Source organism: Manduca sexta, chromosome 18 (genome assembly GCF_014839805.1).
Source record: "Manduca sexta isolate Smith_Timp_Sample1 chromosome 18, JHU_Msex_v1.0, whole genome shotgun sequence".
Classification (NCBI taxonomy): domain Eukaryota; kingdom Metazoa; phylum Arthropoda; class Insecta; order Lepidoptera; family Sphingidae; genus Manduca; species Manduca sexta.
In genome coordinates, this window is record NC_051132.1 from 2,673,053 (window position 1) to 2,695,020 (window position 21,968).

General features: G+C 34.7%; 1 protein-coding gene across 7 annotated transcripts in view; it reads right to left on the minus strand.

Annotated features, from left to right (window-relative positions):
• The window catches only part of LOC115453157 (mushroom body large-type Kenyon cell-specific protein 1), a 214,493-nt gene that overhangs the window by 12,374 nt on the left and 180,151 nt on the right, over window positions 1-21,968 (minus strand). For 5 of the 7 annotated variants that reach the window (XM_037440234.1, XM_037440233.1, XM_037440237.1 and 2 more), the window contains 2 exons: window positions 14,527-14,646; window positions 11,476-11,627 (listed from right to left, as the gene is read on the minus strand). In XM_037440234.1, coding sequence (XP_037296131.1) covers window positions 11,476-11,627; window positions 14,527-14,646 — 272 coding nt within the window. The remainder of the gene's footprint in view (window positions 1-11,475; window positions 11,628-14,526; window positions 14,647-21,968) is intronic. The other 2 variants (XM_037440235.1, XM_037440236.1) reach the window with 2 other exon arrangements.

Sequence of the window (21,968 nt, forward strand, 5' to 3'; positions counted from 1 at the left end):
GTCTTCCTAGGTAATTTTAAATGTATGACTTAAGGCGTGTTCAACTAAGGCTAAGTACTTTATTAAAAATAGTCTTTTAGTGACCATTTGAAGTTCTATGTCGATAACGACCATTTTAAGTTGACCTCTAGTAAATCCATTCTGCGTAGTTTACGTCATCCATAGCACAATGGATGAATATTTCGATGCAAACCGTTTGGAAATGACTAACAAAAGGTGTGTTAAATTTCACGTATAAGTATCATTAGTCATTAACCACTGGAGTTAGAAATATGGACCCAACGGTAGTACGCTGATGGTAGAATATTGGTATCTGCTAGGATAACCATCGTACTCAAGGTAAAAATGGGATGGGATGGGATTTGGGATCATCCTTTGTATATCGGATGCCAATGTTGACTGGAAAGGGATAATTATTCATCCCTTGTTAGTTGTCATTCTATGGACTTCACTCTGCTTACTATGAAGTGTAATAGGGTCACGTTTCGTGTCGATATTAAAGAAAAACAAGCGTTGATTTCAAATTCCGCCGGAGGGAAAATATTGAGATGTTGGTTGAAACCTTTAGACTCACAAGACCGAAGGTGCTTTTTTGTCATTTTATTTGCGGGTGCCTCCAAAATCTTTAGTGTAATGTTTAGAAATCGGTGCATTGCTTGTATTAACATATCAATAATCAATTTAACCGTAACTACTTTACTATACACGTAAATCTTCCTCAGTAAATTAACAAAATAACAGCCGAAGCAGTATTTAAATTTGTCAACCAATAGTAAGCGAATACAAAAACATTTTTTTAATATAATAATAATAATAATATCAGCCCTGTATTATATACTTGCCCACTGCTGAGCACGGACCTCCTCTACTACTGAGAGGGATTAGCCTTAGTCCGCCACGCTGGCCTAGTGCGGATTGGTAGACTTCACACACCTTCGAAATTCCTATAGAGAACTTCTCAGATGTGCAGGTTTCCGCACTATGTTTTCCTTCACCGTTAAGCGAACGATAAATTCACAAAGAATACACACATGATTTTTTAGAAAAGTCAGAGGTGTGTGTGCCCTTGGGGATTTGAACCTGCGGACATTCGTCTCGGCAGTCCGTTCCACACCCAAATAGGCTATCGCCGCTTTTTTACATAGTATAATTAATTACAAAGTATTTAATACAATAATTTAATACAAAGTATAATTAATTTATTTATATTACCTCCAAAATGGATAACCATTAAAATAATAACAAAATCCGCACAGTGGGCGACACATTGCACTACAGATAACTACCCTACTACTACTACAGCAAAACGTATGCACTGCACTAAGAAATTGGGCGTTCGCTACTCATATTTATGAGGTATTATTGATTAATGCATGGTTTATTCTGCGAATATAAAATGAACTGTGAAATATTATAAAATTATAATTGAAGGTTAGGTTTAAGGATAAGTCGTTTGTGTTCTATCGGTCGATATATTGCGTTAATTTATTTTTTATTTGTGTTTTGCTAAGTGGCCCCACTGTACCTGATTGTAAGTGGAGTGGGATCCAATAGAATGTTGACTGACGAGCGATGATTACCCCTCTACAATCGACATAATTATACCGGCCTGCTGAAACCGCATATACACAGGCTGATCCCGGAACGCGACACAAGTAAGCCACTATGGTGGGTTTTAACGCCTTGTGTACGGTGGTCGCTATCCTGGCGGATATAAAATATATCCTACCACCAGTAATTTTAGCTGTACTCATTGTAATTGGTGGGGAAGAATACATACAATACATTTATTATTTTATATTACAGAACAACGCTTATATTTAAGATTAATAATTGTATTTGCAGTAATTTTATTTTCGTTCACGCTAAATAGTTTCAGGCGTCTAATTGTCCTTTGTACAGGTGCGTTTTGGACTCGTAAACTATATAAATTTGGATTATTGACTTAATAAACAAATATCCGAGATAATATATAGTTTGTGAAATAAATTCAAATAAAAATTAATTAAGACATGAGAAATAACGCAGTAAAAAATCTATTTAATGATTTTAAAAATTGCCTTATGTAAAAATTGTTTTATATTTTTGCAATATCAAAAATATCTTTTTAATTCTTAGACAAGACGGAAAGTTATTAAAAAATAAAAAAAAATACTACAAAAGCCAGAAGCATATCCCAAGCCAGTGATATTTATTTCCAATTCATAGCCTTTATCTCAACATCTGATTTCATGTATAATTAAAATAAAAACTATTTTTAAAATCAGTCAACAGATGTAAAAATGATAATGTATTTGCAAAAACATGTTTTTGTTATTTTACTTTTAAAACTCGAGTGCATTGTACCCGCAATAGAAATATTATCTATTTGTAAGATTTCAAAATGACTGATAAGTATTATTTCTAAATCGAGTGACTATATCTATTTTGGTTCACCACCCTTTTCCGTGAATGGGTAAGTAGAATATATGTTTTCGTCTCGCGAAATATTATTGGATGTTCGTTAGGAGTAAATGCAGAAACAGCTGAACTAAATTTGATAAAATTTTGCATACGTGTAGACCATGTCCTGGATAACATATACGCTTTTATCCCGAAGATTTGCTCCCGTGGCAAATGTTTTAATTTTTACTCAAATTTTTATTTTATTTTATTAATTGTATTTTTTTTTATACAGTTATTGATGATTACAGTGACTGAGCAGTTTTTTCGTAGCAATTAGGGCTTTTCCCGCGGGCGAAACCGCGAGCAACCCCTAGTATCTTACATTAAAAGTCTATTTTGTTACAGGTATGAGTTTTTCACATTTGTCCTACACAATGCACATGTTTTTGGGACGTCCTTACGTCCTATCGCATTCAACTTACACTCAACAAATAATATAACAATGAATCAACCATATCTCATTGTTGCAAATGAAAAACTATTGTCTCTTAATTCGTTAACTGTGCAAATATTAATTTATGTATTAATTTTTTTTTGGATATTGTTTGGTACGAAGATATACCGGGTATAACACATAGACTACTTTTCATTCCGGATATTTCTCCCATTGGAAATAATGTTTTTTTTTTATCTGATAACTAGATGGCGCTAACGTCCTATAGGTAGGGCTATGAATCGCTACAGTGTTTCAAAGTTTGAAAGCTTTTTCATACGAGCGAAGTCGCGACCAACACCTAATTACGGTATTAATCTCTCTATAATACCGTAATATGCTCGTCGTCCAACAAAATTACAAGTCAAGAAATGCAGTAATAATGCCGGATACAATACCATTAAAGCTGGAACACTGCTTGCACTACCGCATGGTAGCAGAAATAGACGTTGCAGTGATCTATCCCAACTGCTACTAGTAAACAAACGTCATATTGACAGCTTATATCTGTACACTCCAGACTCCAAACCATAAACTCCCTTACATAACATTACAAGTTATTCGCCTCGTAGACAGTTAATACAAGCCACAACAATACAGCATTATGCTCGCAGAAGGCTGTTCGAGAATGTCTTCAGTTATTTTCAAGTTACGGTTACCGTCTCAATAGTAATGAATGAGGACGCGTCGGGCGAGCAGGTGACGCGCGCTATGCCGCCCACGATATTACAACGATATATTCCTTATCGATATCTGGAGAAAGCCTGTTCTGGAGTGGAGACCGCGTCTTGACAAACGTAGTTTGGGACGCCCTCTGGCGAGATGGCGGGATGGCTTACACAAGAGGGCTGGCAGAGATTATCCAGTATGCATCCGCATAAAACAGGAGATCAGACTCTGTGGCGTTACTTGGAGAGGCCTATGTCCAGCAGTGGACTGCAACGGGCTGATTATCATGATTCCATTTTGAGGTATTAATAATGAAGCACGTAAAGCTGTTGGTGCTGCGCTTGCGGTCATGTCGGACTGCCGTCTCATCGGACTATAAGAGTGAAGGAACAGAACCTGTGTATTGCGCGAACACTTGTGTACTATAATATTTCCTGTGTAGCTGATCTCTAATTGGTTGTGCTGGCCAAATTTCGGCTAGAAGGTTATTAATGACGGATCCATTGCGACCTGTAATAGTATGTTTACTAGTGTGACGGTAAAATAGGAATACGGTAGTGCGTCGAATATCCGAATTAATTTGGAAGCATGGGTGTTCAGAAAACCCTCCACTGATCTGGATTTATTGAAATTCACACACTAACATAAAAAGTATAAGAGTCTCTGTTCCTAATGTCTAGTTTCAAGTGAGCAATAAATGAAAATGATAAATAACTATAATTCGTGTATTGTGAATGATATTCCTTGGAAGTGAAGTCGAATAATTATTTTAGTATCACTCACTAGGATAAAGGCTAGACTATCGACATAAACTAGCAAAACACCTGGACATCTTATAAAACCTTTATTTATTTGACCATTCCACGTCACCTTTTTTCGTTGACACGATTAAGATCTTTTTAATACTATTAATGAAATATTTATATCTAATGAAGCAGTTTGCTATAAAAAATGGAATATACAAGGTTTATGCTTACATATGCTGTTACTACTTTATCAATAATACATTATACAGTTAACACCTTTTGTATTTTAAGCAACTTTTTCATAGTTAACTGGATATGTCAATAGTTTCTTCATTGAATGACAATTTAAAAAGAATTATCGTACAATTGCCTTTAGAATGCGCATTACTTATTTCTTGTATTGATGCTATGATGATAAACATATGTATATGGTAATGTAAGCTAGTGACATGTATGGACAGGTCGTTTTGCAACTAGAGGAACTTATATAAATCTCATAATACGATTTAAAAAAATACGTGAGGTTCCTGTGACTGGAATTACCCGAATAGTAAAAAATAAAATCTAAAATTGAGACTGCTTCAGTCGCTAGGTACACACTCAAGTTCCAGGCCAGTGTGGACTAAGGCCTAATCCCTCTCAGTGGTAGAAGAGGCTCGTGAGCAGCTGTGGGACAGTATACGATATAGTGGTATTATTAAAATCTCAAACTAAGTAAAGCAACTATAGTATTTATGATACTACTACCCTGTGAGGGCAAATACAAGAATTCTACGATCATTTATGCAAAATAAATTATCTATCTATACATATGATAAAACAAAGTCCCCAAAAGCTATCTGTATGTGATCGATTTTCTTAAAATCTACTGGACGGGTTTTTGTACGGTTTTTACTAAACGATAGTGCAATTCTTGATGAAGGTTTAGGTTAATAATACAAACGATTTTATATAAATTTACTGAAATGTAACGATAACTGTTGAAGAGGAACAGTTGTAAAAATCTCGTTGGTCGCGATTTACACGGGAAAAACTTCGCTAACAAAGTAATCAAATGCCTTTAAACAAATATCGTTGTATCATCGTCCTCACCATCAGAACAGTTTATATAAACGAAAACTGTCTCAATAGGTATCGAAGCGCTGACGGGCCGTGTTGGCTCACAAAAGGCGCACCGTGACGCCATTGTGGTCACAACTTCGCACGACGTGTGACTCTTTTGTGTGCTATATTCGTATTTGATGCATTTTATTTTGTCGCTTAACGCTTTGGCTAAACGTAGCTGATTTTAGCTAAACCTTGTGGGTTATTAGCTGTTAGACGGCTTCTGTAGGCTTAGTGTTCGTGTGTTGTTTGGTTGTTTAAATTGTATTACATATATTTAACTGGTGGTCTCTCATATGTGAGATTCCGTCTGGGTAAATACCAATGTCTATTTCTGCCGCCAAGCAGTGCGTAGTCACTGTTGTGTTCCGGTTTGAAGGACATTGTAGCCAGTATAACTACTGGACATAGACTTAACATCTCATGTTTCAAGATGGCGAGCGCAGAATACCAAACAATACTTTGTGATTCAAGGTTTTGAATGGTGTTTTTATTGTTTATAGGTGGTCCTATCGCATACTATCAGGCGAACAGCGAGCTCGTCACGTCATTCAAAGTAATAAAAAAAAATGAGATGTTAAGACTTATTACATCCAGTAGTTACACTACATTAATACATATTATATCAAGGCTAAACGTTAGGATCTTTAGCTTAATACCACGACCAGTAATACCTTACTAAACCAAGATAGAACTAGAAACCAAATGTAAAATTTAATTGCCGAAGCCTCCAGAAAGCTACGAACGGGTTGTCGGCGAAATGTGGCGGAACAGAGTATTGTCGGCGTCGCATCCGGTGCAGCCGCGTCGATCGCGTTGTATGCGGGATGCGGATGTCCACAATCTGGTGTTAGGTTTGTTTGTTAAACTGTTTTTATAGCTTGACTTTTATATAAACTCAACTCAATATGGGTGATGGGCTCGCCCCCTATCACATCATGAGACGGAACATGCTTGGCGGAAAGTGGGTGCCCTGGTTGCGGCTCTGCATACTCCTTCGGGGATAAATGCGTGATGTGTGTGTGTGTGTGTGTTTAAACACAATATAAACGTAGTTCTATATCTAAGTCAGAATTGAAATTTACGAAATATTGTTTTGTTTTAGATGTAATATAATTAAATATATTTTTTAGAAATGATCACGGTATGCATATGGAAGGTACATTGAGCCACGTAAGCAACCGAACAAATTCAAACCCTTAATCGTCTATAGACTTTTATATACTGACCCATGCTTTTTTTCTCTACCCATCATATTCTTAACAATGTTTTTTACTATTCTCAAAAAAATTATAAACTTTATTTTACAAAAAGAAATGTAATGGCGAGCGTAAATACAGTGTAGAGTTTTGTAAACTTCAGGTTTGTTCTATGAATGATGGCGTATCAGACAAGCGACGATCGACTCACTTGGCAATTGTCTCACGCTTTAACGTGTGTTACTCGGCAGGTTACATCCAACCTTGAGAAAGGAATAAGATGCAATGTTACGGATATAGGATTTACACATTTCGCCTGGCGCCAGTAGTTGTACTTTCAATTGGATATTCTATGCTAGACATCTTTTATATTATAGCTTCATCCGTTTATTTATCGGTGAATTTGCCAATGTCGAATAATAATAGCAGATATAAAACAAAAAGCGATAAAAACATTAGGTAAATAAACTATTTTTTCTTTTGACTGTACATAACTATTTTGTCTCTATTGTTTATGACTCCTATACTATCCAACCCAATCCAATTTATTTTGTTTGGCTGTTTTATTATACGACAATTCTGCCAATATCAAGTTTGAAAAGCAGAAGAAAAACGTGCTATATGTACATCAAAAAGTCTGGCCGGTTCAATATGAAAACAAAAATAACGTATACGAATGGAATAAAAAAAAACCTTGAATAGGAATCATTTTAGAATTGAAAGTTCTTAATAAAAATGTAATAATAATGGTAATTTGCAACCGTTAGAAAACACATGAAAAGAAATATATAAACATATAACTACTCATACAAATTATTATTATAATCTAATATCAATAGCTAAAATAAATTTAACAACTTCATATATGACTCCTATACTAAACATGAATGTAAAATTTTACGCCCGCCAACTGTCCAATTACAAGCATATGACATAACATTACGACTGACCTAGTGTCGAGACAATACCGGCAAAGGACGCACAACAATGCCAGGTTTGACGTATAAAGTAAGAGTAAATATTTATTGTATTAGCAAAGTATTTAGAAATCGCACATATCACATTATCCATAAAAATGTAAGCCGTATCGGGGTTCAATATGTGCCTATACTCTTCGGCATGTGTTCCGTCCCATGATGTGATAGGGGGCGAGCGTATCGCCATGTCAGCCACAGAGTACTGATATTAATACTGATCGAAAAGCCCAGTACAACCGCTTGACCCTAGCCCCCGGGATTCGATACTAAAATAACGTATAAATTTGAACTCATCTCATCTCATCAGCCTACAACTGTCCACTGCTGAACATAGGCCTTACCTAGAGCGAGTCACGTTGCTCGGTCCTCCGCTCTCCTCATCCAGCGATAGACATAAATTTGAACAGGGTGATACAATTGTTTTTAACGTAGCCGGCAACCCAAAAATTAGGTACGTGTAAGCACCTACTCAAGTACAGTCTTACTTATAAACTTATTTTAGCATTACGAGGTGATTAACAATTGCTTAAATAGCTGTTAAAAACATCACCGGTTTCCGAGTTTAAATATTTTTAAGAGGCAAGATGGCGGGTTTCGACTTACAGCTGAACGAGTAAATTTGTGTTTGAACTAAGCATACCTTTGCGTATTTTTTATAAGGAAGACTGGTTGATGTCAACCCTATTCGTCCGCGATTCAAATGTGACATTGCGAGCGAGCCCGGTTTATCCCACTCATTAAATCTTTACGTAAAATACACAGAAATAATGGACTTTATTAAGATGAGATTAGGTCGGGATTCCGTGGAGAGAAAGTCATTTCAATCCTTGCGTAAAATACACAGTAAATAAAGGACTTTATTAAAATGAGTTTAGGTTGGGATTCCGCAGAGTGATTTAACTATCGGCCAAATTTCATCCAAAACTACACATCAGTACTTACTATTACTACTAACAAACGATCAAAAACTTTCGTATATATAATAACTAGTTGAGCCCGCGAATTCGTACGCATGAATAACTTTACCCTTGTGCGATTTAAATGAAACATAGTCTAAATTCTGCTCCCAATTATACTCTGTCCAACTGTGGAAACTACATGAAAATCCGTTCAGAAGTTTAGATGTGCGCTAACAAACAAAAAGACATAAGAAAATAATAAAAAGAATCGCTGATTTGTGTTTTATTCCTTTCCTATAAACACCTATTTTTTATTACATTTCTTTCAATATACAGACACCGATTTCTGCTGTTTTATTATACGTATAGATTAGGATACGGTCCAACATAAGTCCATCTTCCTCGTAAGTTAGCTAACCGAGCAAGGCCGTGGGCCAAGGATCTATGCACGCGCCGCCAGTACACTACTGAATGCCGCCCTTCTAATGGCATTGAAATAAAGTTTAAGGCGAAATATCTGGCGGTACTTTCAATGTGGCGGTGAAGTGCGCGGATGTTTTGCGAAAATACTGATAATACAATATTCTGGCCCTTATTTATTTTGTATAATATACAGCACTAGAATGATTAATATTAAAATATTTTACTTAATTCCTGATATTAATAAACAAATTTGAGTGAAATCGAGAGAGTTGTTTTAAGTCTGATTTGTTATGCAGGATAAATATATAAGATTGTTACATATTTCACAGTTTAGAAATGTTGAGCATATACAAAAATATATATAAGTGTTTTTTTTTTTTAAATATTATAGTTTTAAGTAGTGTATTAGTTAATAGTTACTATAGTTAATAACGACAATATTGTATTAGGTTTAAGGTACCTGTAAGAATATTGTCAAAATGATGGTGATAAATAAATTAATAAATAAAAAATTGCCAAAACATATTACAGAATTATTCACATAAAAAAAAATGTTTCGATCCTTACATGATGAATGTTATTACACTTTAAATGATGTTAAATATAGAGAGTGTTTAGTTTTACTCTAAAATCTTAAATGATTGTCTATGTAGGCCATTCATTGCGTAGTTTTTATTCCTTCTAAAACGTGGTAGCGAGTTCAGACTCGCGTCAAGAGAACTTATGAAGTCAGCTTCATAAGTTCTGTTAATAAGTCCATATTTTTCATCGAGTCTATATTATTTAGACTACAATGTACTTATATTCAATAACGTTACAAGAATCCAACCAAAATCTAATTTGAAGCGAGACAAAAGAAGGGTAACATTTCGTTGGCTCCCACGAAATAGATCGTTAATCTAGAAGTATATTACAGGAGACCTGTTTTAGTAAACATTGCTGTTTTGATAAATATTTTTAACATTTTTCTATATTATTTAAAAAAGAAAGTGTAGTTTTGATGCCCTGTACCATTAAAACCAATTTTGATTTACGATATATTGTGGAAGAGCCAATGATTTTATTCTGAAGTATTTTAAGTTTTTTTATTTTTATATTTTGAGCTCTATTCGACAACAAATAAAAATTTGGACTATTCTAAGATCTTTAGATTTTATATCAATTGCCGTATTCTATACTCTACAAACAACATTAAATTGTTTTCCAAAATGCGAGTTGTTGAATAAATCATCAGTTCGAGGTCTGTTCGTGTTGCGTGTCTGTTGCTTGTTCTATTATTGTTCTTAATTGTTTATATGGTGTTTTAGCTTTAAGGTTCAATTTTGAGTACATTTTAAGTCTCATAATGCCTAATAATAAACTTATAGGATATTTAAGTTTAAACCAGAACACTAGCCAGATCACATTTTAGGAGTGGCATACACAAGAATATTATGTAAATGTTTTAATTGTACTCTGCCTTACCTTTAATAAGATCTGGGGCCTTATTCTCTATCCCGCACGTTATTTAAACAGTGCGTAACAAGCACGTAATACAACGCGTCATGTTTAGGACTATAGAAATTTGGCTTACAGAATACCATACCACGCACATTTCTCGAAGATAACATGACACGGCCGCTTAACGCGTTTAAACTATCATATAGAATAAGGGCCCAGTTTGAAAAAAATATTGGCGGACAAGTAGACATTGTGGTGATATCCAGTCACCTCTGGCACGCAAAATACCTTTTTTTCCATGCACGGTAAAGCGACCGCACTGCACGTAAGTGTAAGTGGAGTGGGGTCCAATAGAATGTCGACTGACGACAGATGATTATCCCTCGACAGCACACAATTAGGCCGGCCTGTTGGAACCGAATATACACAGGCTGATCCCGGAATGCGAAACACTTACGTAGACCACTATGGTGTGTTTTAACACCTTGTGTACGGTGGTCGCTATCCGGGCGGATATAATATATTCTACCACCAGCAAAACCTTACAGTTTTGCAACAGCCCGAACGGGGCGCTGACGTTAATATGTATATAGTTATGTGCATAAACAAAGTATTTTTGTCTGTATTAGCATTAGCGGAAGCATACACGAGAAAAGACTTATTTATCATGACCACTCCATAAATACATAGCCTTGAGACGTGATGAGAATCCGTGTGTCCGTCTGATTACAAAGCACCGGCTATTTTCATATATTACATGTTAATAATGGGTGGAAGCTTGCCTCCTGGCCTTGGATGAGGTGGATGGATACGTGAGGATGAGTGGGATATCCCGGGACATTAGGCAGTTAATTTTCTTCTGTAAATTTGATGTTGGAAAATGAAAGTCCTAAATTAAATTTGGGCTCAACTTAAAATGGTCACGCCAAACTTTTCAAAGTGAAGTTCAAATACTTATGTAATAAATATAACAAAATATCTCGCGTCGCAACTTACTATTGATAGAAGTATAAGGTTTAAATGATTCACGAACTCAAATACTTACAAAAGTGGACCTTCGTGAACACATACATGATTTTTTTATTTACAAATGCGTTTTCCTTATATGACTATTACATAAGAACTATAATTGCGTGTTACCTGTCAGTGTGATGCCGCTGCTGCGCGAGCCGCTGTATCATCCAGGCTTGCGTGAGCGGCGTTGTCGGCACGAGCCCCGTCCCCAGCGCCGCCAGCGCGGCCAGCATCTGCTGGAACTGCACATACATCTCCGTGTACGCCTGCTGGTAAACCTACCACTTGCCATTACATCCACTACTGACGAAACGACACTAGCAAAACTGGCAGCTATAGTCTGTTCAGAAAGAGATCCGTCGTGGCCGAAAAGTGAACTAACTTTCGAATTTTACATAGCAACCCTTCCCCGCCATTTGGTAAATATTAAACTCATTATCATGTCGTATTGCTTTGTTATAAATGATCTTGCGTGTTGTTTTTAGGGATTTTTGTATAGAAACATACCGAAACTAAACAAAAGAGGTAATTAAGCACAGTAGCGACCTCAAATGCCACGAAGGTTCTCTTTCTGAACATACTATATAAACATTATTATATGATATTTAAACCGGAAATGTTTTCATAATTAATAATCAAATTATTGTTAAATATTATGTAGATAGATAAGTTTTAAATAAAAGTAACTTAAAATTGGCCGAGTTATCTATTATTGGAATCTTTGTGGAACTTCAAAAAGGTGTAAAAATAATAAATTCCTTTTTTAAAAAAATAATTACAGATGTCGCGGTAATGAACTGCCAGTTTTTAAAATAGTGTCATTTTTAAATATTACAACTATACTATCAATAAACAAAAGGTTTAAAAATAATTCATTCCTTTTTTAAAAAGTATATTATAGATGCCGCGGTACTTAACTGCCAGCTTTTTAAATATAGTTTTTTAAATATTAAAACTATACTATCAATAAATTTAGACTTTGCTGATAAAAAATACGTACTTAAAAAGGTTCAATAACTACTCATAGACATAAGGATTAAGAAAGATATGTGCCTGATTATTGACGAATGTTTTGTCGTCGTATAAGCATTCAGTGGCCAGTCTTTTCATTTACTAGAAAATATGTTAAATCACAAGGTACAGTGCAACGCTACCTAATAACTAACTCGGTCAGGGTTTTCATATCTATTAGGCATTATTGTTGTTGAATAATGACTAAAGTATCATTAGACTTATATGTGACTAAACTTTTAAGGGAATAAAATAACTTAAAACCTCTTTCTAAATAATTTCAGAGATATCAAATAAACTATAGTTGATTGGACATTTGTATGTTCGTGTTTTTGTTCCCTTGATATGGTTTGGTTTGATGTCTATATTGCTTCATTGTTTATTTTTAACTCAAAAAAAAACTTAGTAATTCAAGTGAGAAGTTACTATAATCAATTATAATTTATGAACATATAAAATGCTATTTGATACAACGTGTAAGTTAAAATAATTAGTTATCAAAATACTCCGCCAAGGTGAAAAAGACGAATGGCAACTACAATACACAAGAGGTCACTTAATTTGTTATTTAAAAGATTTTGCATAAAGATATCCTTCAACCAACTGATAAACTTTAAAACTTTCATACTTTCATTTCCTCAACAAGGATAATAAAAATATTTCGCGTCCAGTCTGTTTGTTTACTTGACATTTTATTAAAACTGTTCACTATAAAATTAAAACTGATATTCAGTTAAGCAGCAGTTTTAATTACTTCATCTCACTTATATTTAAAATTCTTAATGAATATTTTAAGCGTATAATTATCGAAACTAATTGCTTTTGCCTCACGTATGGCTGTGTTAATTTTTTATTTGTTTTTGAGCGTCATTAAAATTAAATGTTATTGTTTGGACTAATTATATCTGTGTCATCAGATTTCAGACTTCGCAGACATCCTAGATCCTGACAAATATTTGTAGTTTTTTTTTTATATTCTTTTTTTATTTAAGGATATCGAGCAAAATGATGTTTATTTAATTAAATTCCATTCCATTTTTAAAATAACGAAATTGTTTAAAAACGGTTTCTTTTGAGTCATTTATATTTATAAGAACTTATAGGGGCGGATTAATGAATTAATCTCACTTTTGAGTAGGGTTTTAAGTAGACATTTAGAGTATTGAACTATTTAACAATGCTTGAGCTGTCACTTAAGTGCGTGTTGGCAGCTGAGTCGGCGCTGTTTAATAAACAAAACTGAGTTATTCAAATCCGTCATAAAGTGTGAAATAAAATAATATTTGAAATGGTATAGATATTTGTTTATTATTTTAATCAACGATATTAAGATACTGACTTTAATTTGACAGCGTCTCAAGTGACTTCGCAATACGGAGCGAAATTGATATGGCCACAAGTATGGGTTGAAATGGGGGAATAAAACCATATCACAATATTAAATGATTTCTCAAACAATTCAATAGAATGTATCTAGACTATTGAATTAATAATAATATTCATTAAGTAGAGTAAACGATATTTTATTGAGATTTAATGAATAAAAAACACTATCTCAAGCGGCTCCGAAGATAAAGTTAGTCAAAAGTAAATTTGTTCAAGCGCCCTTTTAAATATTTACTTAATTTGATCTTTTAACTTACACATTGTACAATGCTATTAAAGTTATTATTGCAATTTAAATAATAAAAAAGTAATAACTGCATGTTTTGGAGTTCTTAGCGCACTTTAAAAGGATTTGAGTGAGGTAAGCTCAGAAAAATATATTTCGGTAATGGTACATCCTTGAACCACCTTTTTTGTTTCCTTGTTATCACCACGGATTGTATTTTCTTGTTTTCCGGGTGTGAATAAATACATGAAGAATGTTTAAGTCACTTTAAAGTATGGAAGACATTTTTTACTTTCCTCTCGTATTAAGTAAACTTTGTTATTTAGGTGGAACTTAAACTTATTTCAGACAAAAAGTATCAAATATATTATTTTTGTTATTTAACATTTACAAAAAGTGGTTATATTTTTAGGTTACTTTATACTTTTGATCATACAAAGAGTCAGTTAAATCTAAAATCTTTCATTGAGCTGCTTTAGCTTTTGGACTACCACCTAAATCCTCTTACTCTTTATACCATTGTCATTAAGGTTGAAGTTGTAGCGGACAGTTACCTGCGCGATGGTCTGTGGGTTCTGCACCTGCAGCTGCAACAAGTGCTGCAACAGGGGCGGCGCCGCCGCGGGACTCTTGGCCCCCGACACTGAACTGCTGTCCGACTCCGACGCTGGACTCTGCCGGCAAAAATTCACAGTTAATTAATCTATCATAGGAGTAGTTAATTGCTTTGTATCTAGGAGGTAAATTACGCATTACGTCCCGTATATGTCTACATAGCATTATGCCTTTCTTCCTTTTCGGGAGTAGGCAGAGGTGTATACACCCAAATTTTGTAATACAAATACGCCCCCGATACAGTCAAGACTCGTCAAGCCTATAGGTTATGATTATTAATAAATTACTTAAAAAGTCGGTTGTAACAGCCAAGCAAATACTTCTGCAACATTTCTAAAAAATATTGTCCTGTGCCGTTCCCACAGGAGTACAAGGTGGAAAAGGAATATCTATACATATTAAAATTAGCAAAAACCATTATATTAAAGTAATGATTTAATATGACGTAGGAAGACTTCGCTTTGAGGCAAGACGAATTAGTAGTTAGAGTTTCCGGCTATTGTCATTTTTAATTATTATTACAATTAGTTATTCATGTTAGCTACGTTTATACGGGTATAATAATGATCAGGTTAACAAGGATCGTTAAGAATTTAGTCATTAAATTTTCGACTTTATGAACAATGATAAGGTCGATATTCAAGTAAGTAGAATTTTAAGAAACGAACCACCTGATTGAAAATGTTTATCATTATGAATATAGGTTCACTAACATATCTGAGTAACTCTGTATTGAATTTTAAGAAGAAATAAAAATTAGAGAGCCTTTTTCTTTTCCCGCCCTCACACCCACCATTACAACTCCTGTAAGCCTGGATCAGCAGTGCCACGCGTTTTATGACAACGAGCAGTGAAGCTCGGCGAGTCTCAGGGAAAACTAACTTGCCTTTACCCCGTAACGAAATTAATTAAATAGAAAGATAGGGAGGAGTTTGAAATATTGTCCACTTCCATAGCAAAGCGGGAGACAAAATAATGAACTAAGGAGTCATTTTAACCTCAAGTATGAAAATTGGAGAGGCGATTTATCTGCTCTTTTTTCCTTCCCGGACCAACGCAAAACAAACCTCTCTTAAGGTTTAGTATTACGCTAGTTTGAGGTTAAATGGTATTTATTATTAATCGTCCTATTTCCTTACAATTAACGTCTGAAATATATCGCGGAAAATGTCCGACATCTTAAACCTTCGCCGGCACAATTGAAACAATTAATTTGTCAAGTGACGCAAATGATTTTTAACGATTAGCAGCGAACCATGATTGCGATTGTCAGTTGCAAATTCATAAGGAAGTTGCACTATAAAGTATTTTATTTATGTACTAGGATGGTCACTGCGAAACAACTATTTAATATTGTGAAAAGTAATGATTAGATAATAAAATTTACTTTGTTTGCGTTAAATATTTACAGTCTTCCTTCTAAACTTTTTTTAGTGTTAAGAGGTGGTTAAGAATTGCTTAAATAGCTGTCAATAACATCACCGGTTCCTTATACCATATTAAGAGGCAAGATGGCGGGTTTTGACTTACAGCTGATCGAGTAAATTTGTGTTTTATAAAGCCTTGGTTTGCGATTTTTTTATAAGTAAGCCAGATAGTATAATAATTGGATTTTTTTTTGCAGGATATAATCTGTTTAGTTTTGACTATTTCTGTTATCTTGCTAGATGCATATCTTTCTGTTTAGTCAACATTTTTTGTATTAACTGGATATAATGACATCTAACGTAGTGTGACGAGCTGTCCAATGCATTCATAAATGCAACAATCAATAGAACTTACATAAACCAATTCTTCTTACGCATATTCTAAACAAACAACATAAACATTTTAGTTAAAATTCGTAAACGATACATTCGACTGCCTCGGTGGCGTAGTTGTGTTACGGTACGATTACAGGACTGAGGTCTCGGGTTCGATTCCCGGGTCAGGAAAAGTCATATTGGTTTTTTAACTCAGTATCAGCCTGGAGTCTGAAATTTGCGACCGATATAGCGATAGGCTCGCCCTCTATGAGGCGCGAAAAGTGGGCACCAGATCCAACTCTGCTTACCTCTTCGGGGATCAAAGGCGTGAGTGTGTACATTCGTAATAGTACACCAAATGCAATAAAGTGTTTAACCTATAAAATATTTATAATTTACGCGAAACAACATTTTTTACGATCGTTTTAAGTTAAAAATGCTTCGGCGCAATCAACGCTGACTTCTCATGAATTGTAAAATTACAGAAACTAAGATTTAATGTGTAAAATATGTTAATCAACATCGTAAATCAATTTAAACGATGTTACAACCCATTTCATTATTTTTCTGTATTTTTAGCGCGCAAGCGCTCGTTTGTGAAACCAGTTAGGGTTTAATTTATTTATTTATTTAATTGCACACCAACAGTTTATAAACTAAACATGCTTTATTTAAATTACATTATGGATGAGTCTACTCACTAATTACAGGTGTGAAACAGCATTTATATAAACAAACAATAAAATTAAAAGAATCCCCAACTTAATTTAAGAACGTAAAATTTTTTGAATTTAGAATTTCTATCTGGAACAACAGTTATGGTTCACTCGGCAGAAGGAATAGACACAATGGTCAGCATCTAACTTTATTTATCTCCAAGGTTATTTAATCGTTTAGTAGAATTTAGTATGAATGATACCGAATTTGCACAAACAATATGAACAGCAATATTATCTTATTAACCGTCGTCGTGAGGCCTTGTACCAGATATTTAAATTTAGGCATTTGACTGCCCGCCTGTTGAGTAGTCTTTGTATGTATAATCATTTTGGTATTAGATATTTTTGCTATCTAATAATAATGTTAAATTCGTAGGTTCAAGGTTGATTTTTCGAAAAACTAAAAGTTATATTATAATGATTTCTTATGTTTACGCGAATTTTAGACATTCAAATTAAACTATTCTCCCGAGACCACGAAGGCTGCAAAGTCTACGAAATGTCGGGAGAAAATTAAAATATTAAAACCGCGATAAAATCCGACAAATAGTTTTTTAATAGTTATATTATGTTCAGATGTAATTATTTGCCACAGCCTCGACGCGACGATCAAAATTACGTACATATATCTATCATTTTCCTTTTTAAATTAATTTGTAATTCTACATTATAAGTGGTGACTAATAAATATGTTTTTTTTTAAGTTTCTTTTCTTTCTAATATTATAAATGCGAGAGCTTGGATGTTTGTTACTTAATGACGCTAGAATGGCTGAACGGATCTGGGTGAAATTTGGGATGGAGATAGTTATTAGTCTGGAATAGGACGTACGATACTTTCAATTCCAGGAAAATATATAACAGGATATGTATGCAAGAAAAACTTTTCCGTGCGGTTGGAGCCACGAGCGATAATATATAATAATATAATAATAATATCAACCGTGTATTATATACTTGCCCACTGCTGAGCACGGGCCATCTCTACTACTGAGAGGGATTAGGCCTTAGTCCACCACGCTCGCCAGTGCGGATTGGTAGACTTCACACACCCTTAAAATTCCTATAGAGAATTTCTACAGGTTTATACAGGTTTCCTCACGATAATAGGTTATAATAATTAAAATTTCACAGAGCTGTAATTTTAAGTCGTTTGTATGTATTACATTTTATCCCTTGAATGAATTTATCATGAATATTAGCCCTATTCTAGATATTAGATATTCTAGATATTTCAAAATAATGTAATCAAAAATGTAATGAGATTAATATTTACATTACGAGAATATTTTTTTACTACCGATAATAGACAATTCTAGAGTCGTTTTTATTCGACTAAGTTATCATTGTCAATGTTCTAACAATACAATTAGTATTCAGATACTTAGTTCAACAAAGTTATAATTATATTCAATGATTTTTGCGTTATTAACTATCGTTAAAGTTGAAAAGATTTTTGTTTGTTTAAGCGCGTTTACCTTTGGAACTGCTACTTCAATTCTATAAATTCCAATTCTCCAAATTGTTACTTTTTAGCCTAAAAATAGAGTTTTTCGGAGCAGACGTTAGCAAAGATCATGTATATGATTAACTTGCTTTAGGTGGTAATTCATAAGGATATAAGTAGTGACAAAATAAAGTAACATTTAATTTAAGATGTTGACACATTCTTGATTTTGGTATAAGTTATAATAACCGGGAAAAACTGGTTCAATTTTTTTTAAACGCTATCAAATTTTCAATAGAAATTGCTGTCTAGCTAATAATTTAACTGTTTTCCCTGTAGCCTTCATATATTTAATTCTTGATGAGGTATTCTTGTTTTAAATACGTTCTAGGTAGCATTCAAACAAAATCACGTCAAAGGCAGTTATTCGAAGAGTGATTCTATGCAATCACTCTTCTAATTCGATGATGGAATTTGTGCCTGATATGGTGATGGTCTCGCCCCCTATCACATCATGGGACGGAACATACTTGGTGAGAAGTGAGGGCCGTGTTTGCGCCTCTGCATACCCCTTCGGCGATAAATTCGCAATGTGCGTTCATTTGTTTGATTCGATGCATTATTATGGTCATCTCCAAATTTCAAATTACCCAGTGAATAACCTTTACCATCTAAAACATGAACAAGAGCCAACATTAATTGGCTAATTGTTAAATCAAAGCCTTATATGGGAACTAAATGACATCATCGAATCAAAGGCCACACGATAATCAGCGGTACACAAACAATTATAAATAGACGCCAATACTGGGTTTTTTGGAGTTGGTATAAATGTACTTTGAGGATAACCATTGTTTTGGAAACATAGTATTTTTTTTATTTGTATGACGAGACGAGCTTGCCATTCACCTAATAAGCGATACAGCGATAAACAGTAGAAGCACCATTCAAAGCCTTGAATTACAAAGTATTGTTTGGTATTCCACTGCGCTCGCCATCCTGAGACCCATGTTGTCTTATTATGTTCACTAGGTACTCTGGCTACAATGTTCTTCAAACCAGAACACAACAGTGACTACGCACTGCTGCTTGGAGGCAGAAATTGACATTGCGGCGGTACCTACCCAGACGGACTCCCATATATGAAAGACCTACCATCAGTTGTAGTATATCCCTGTGTTTCAATTATATTATATTTAGACAATCTTTCGCATTGTTCGCTGGAATATCTTATTTACAAAGTGTGAGTTGAATATTGTAGATAATTACTATAATATTTAACCTTCGACTGTCAGATATCTGACATTCTTGGTAAAGGCCAGGTCAAAATTACCCTGAACCGATGGATGAAATAAATATTGATGCAAACTAAGGAAGCGAAAGATGTGTGCCAGGATTGAGTAAAACCAATTCATAGTCTCCGCCTACCCTTATGGGATAGAGGCGTGATACTATGTATGTATATTGTATGTACTATATTTCTGTATTCAAAGTTAACCTTCAGAATCAAACAGAAACGTTTAAAACAAAACTGACGATAACACAAAATTACGTCTCTTGTCAGCCTTTCCATCATATTACAGTCGAAATCGCAGTAGGCAAAGGCGCAATTGGTACATCCGCTTCCCGCCGTGTGTATTCCGTCCCATAATGTGATTGCGAGCCTTTCGTCATATCGAGCACAAATTTCAAATACCGGGATAATACTGAGTAGGAAAACCGTCCTGAGTAAAAAAAGTTGTTGTCTTCTGGACTTCTGGGCTATGATCTTCACTTTGCTTAACATCAGGTGCAGTGAAGCCACTTACCGAGGCACTATAAAAAAACCGACCGGCGAATCGAACCCAAGTCATCACTGCAGTCGTATAAACTATACCTAAAAATTAAAATTTAGCAAAAGCAGGCTTTAAAAAATATAAAACAGTCCGAAGAACCGATGGAGGTTTTAAAACTCGACACGACCGGTCCGTTTCACCTTGAGGTTTCGCTAATCGGGTCCACCTTGAATATTAACTAACGGATTGTTTAGCTACAGCGCACACGTCATTTGAACACGAGTCCGATAGATATATGTATAAGCTAGTTGGATGTGAATTGTGCGTAGTATTTTGACGAGCCGATATGGTTGCTGCAATTGGAAAAGATTCATCAAACCATGGGTCTTGGAAAATTGACACGTCAAACAAGTCTATATAAAATGAAATAATTTATTTGAACATGTAAAATCTTATACATTATTTAGATTCCGCCAATATTAACTCTACCGCCAGTTCGGAAAGCAGTTCTCACCAGAGAAGAACAGGCAAGATACTCTGGTGTTGCTATTTTCAAAATAAATTTAAGGTATAAACATGCGAGATATACTAATCTGATGAGGAGTTTAAAATTATTGACGTACGAAACGTAGGTTTTGATTGTTTCACATTTCTTCCTATTATAAGTTCGCCTGTTGATGACCTTATTTAGACGTCCTTAGTTAGGCTGAAGATTAAACTATCGACAATAGCTCTATCATTTTAAAACGATACTGTCCAAATCAAGTCAAGAAATATCTTCAAATTTCTCTTATATTAGAATTCCAAACACTTAAGTCAATACGAGGTTTTTCTGTTCAGCATCAACTCTGAATTTGAGCCTGATGGCCGATAGGACCCGTATCACATCATGGAACATAACACACATACCGATAAGTAAGTGCACTGGTCGCAGGTAAGTGGGTGTATTGGTTCCACCTCTGCCTAACCCATTAGGGAAAAAGGCGTGATGTGTGTTGTAGTACAATATTTCTTATTATTATATTTTCCTCAAAACACATGTGGATCTATAATGATCGTTGATGAGAATATCGTTGCTTGGAGTTAATTTTGCCGCTAAGCAACGGTGGTATATTTCCACTTAAAAGGCAATATTTCAGTTAAAATAATTAAATATAAGAAACGTTGAAGACAAAGTCTAAGGGAAAATATCCTTTGCAGCAGTTAAGCTGTCATTTTTCATTCATGCATCCAATCTAAAATTTTATTGGCTATGATTTTTTTTAAGTGCACGTCAAAGTGACTCCACCGTACCTGATGGTAAGTGGAGTGGGGTCCAATAGAATGTCGACTGACGAGAGATGATTACTCCTCGACAGTTGAAAAAATTATGCCGGCCTGTTGGAACCGGATATACACATTACACAGGCTGATCCCGGAACGTGATTCATTTACTTGGGCCACTATGGCATATTTATTAACATTTTGTGTACGGTGGTCGCTATCCGGATATAAAAATATATCCTACCAAAAATAAAAATATTGGATGGAGTATGTAATAAACAATTTATTGATATTCTTTATTAATAATCTTATTACTTGGCATTATGTTCCATTATGGTCAATATGTTTACGAAGACCACACAGAGGCGGAATACGCTTTATGAGTGATTTTATGACTTCAAAAATTATTTAGCCACCAGGGTTCTGTCACGTT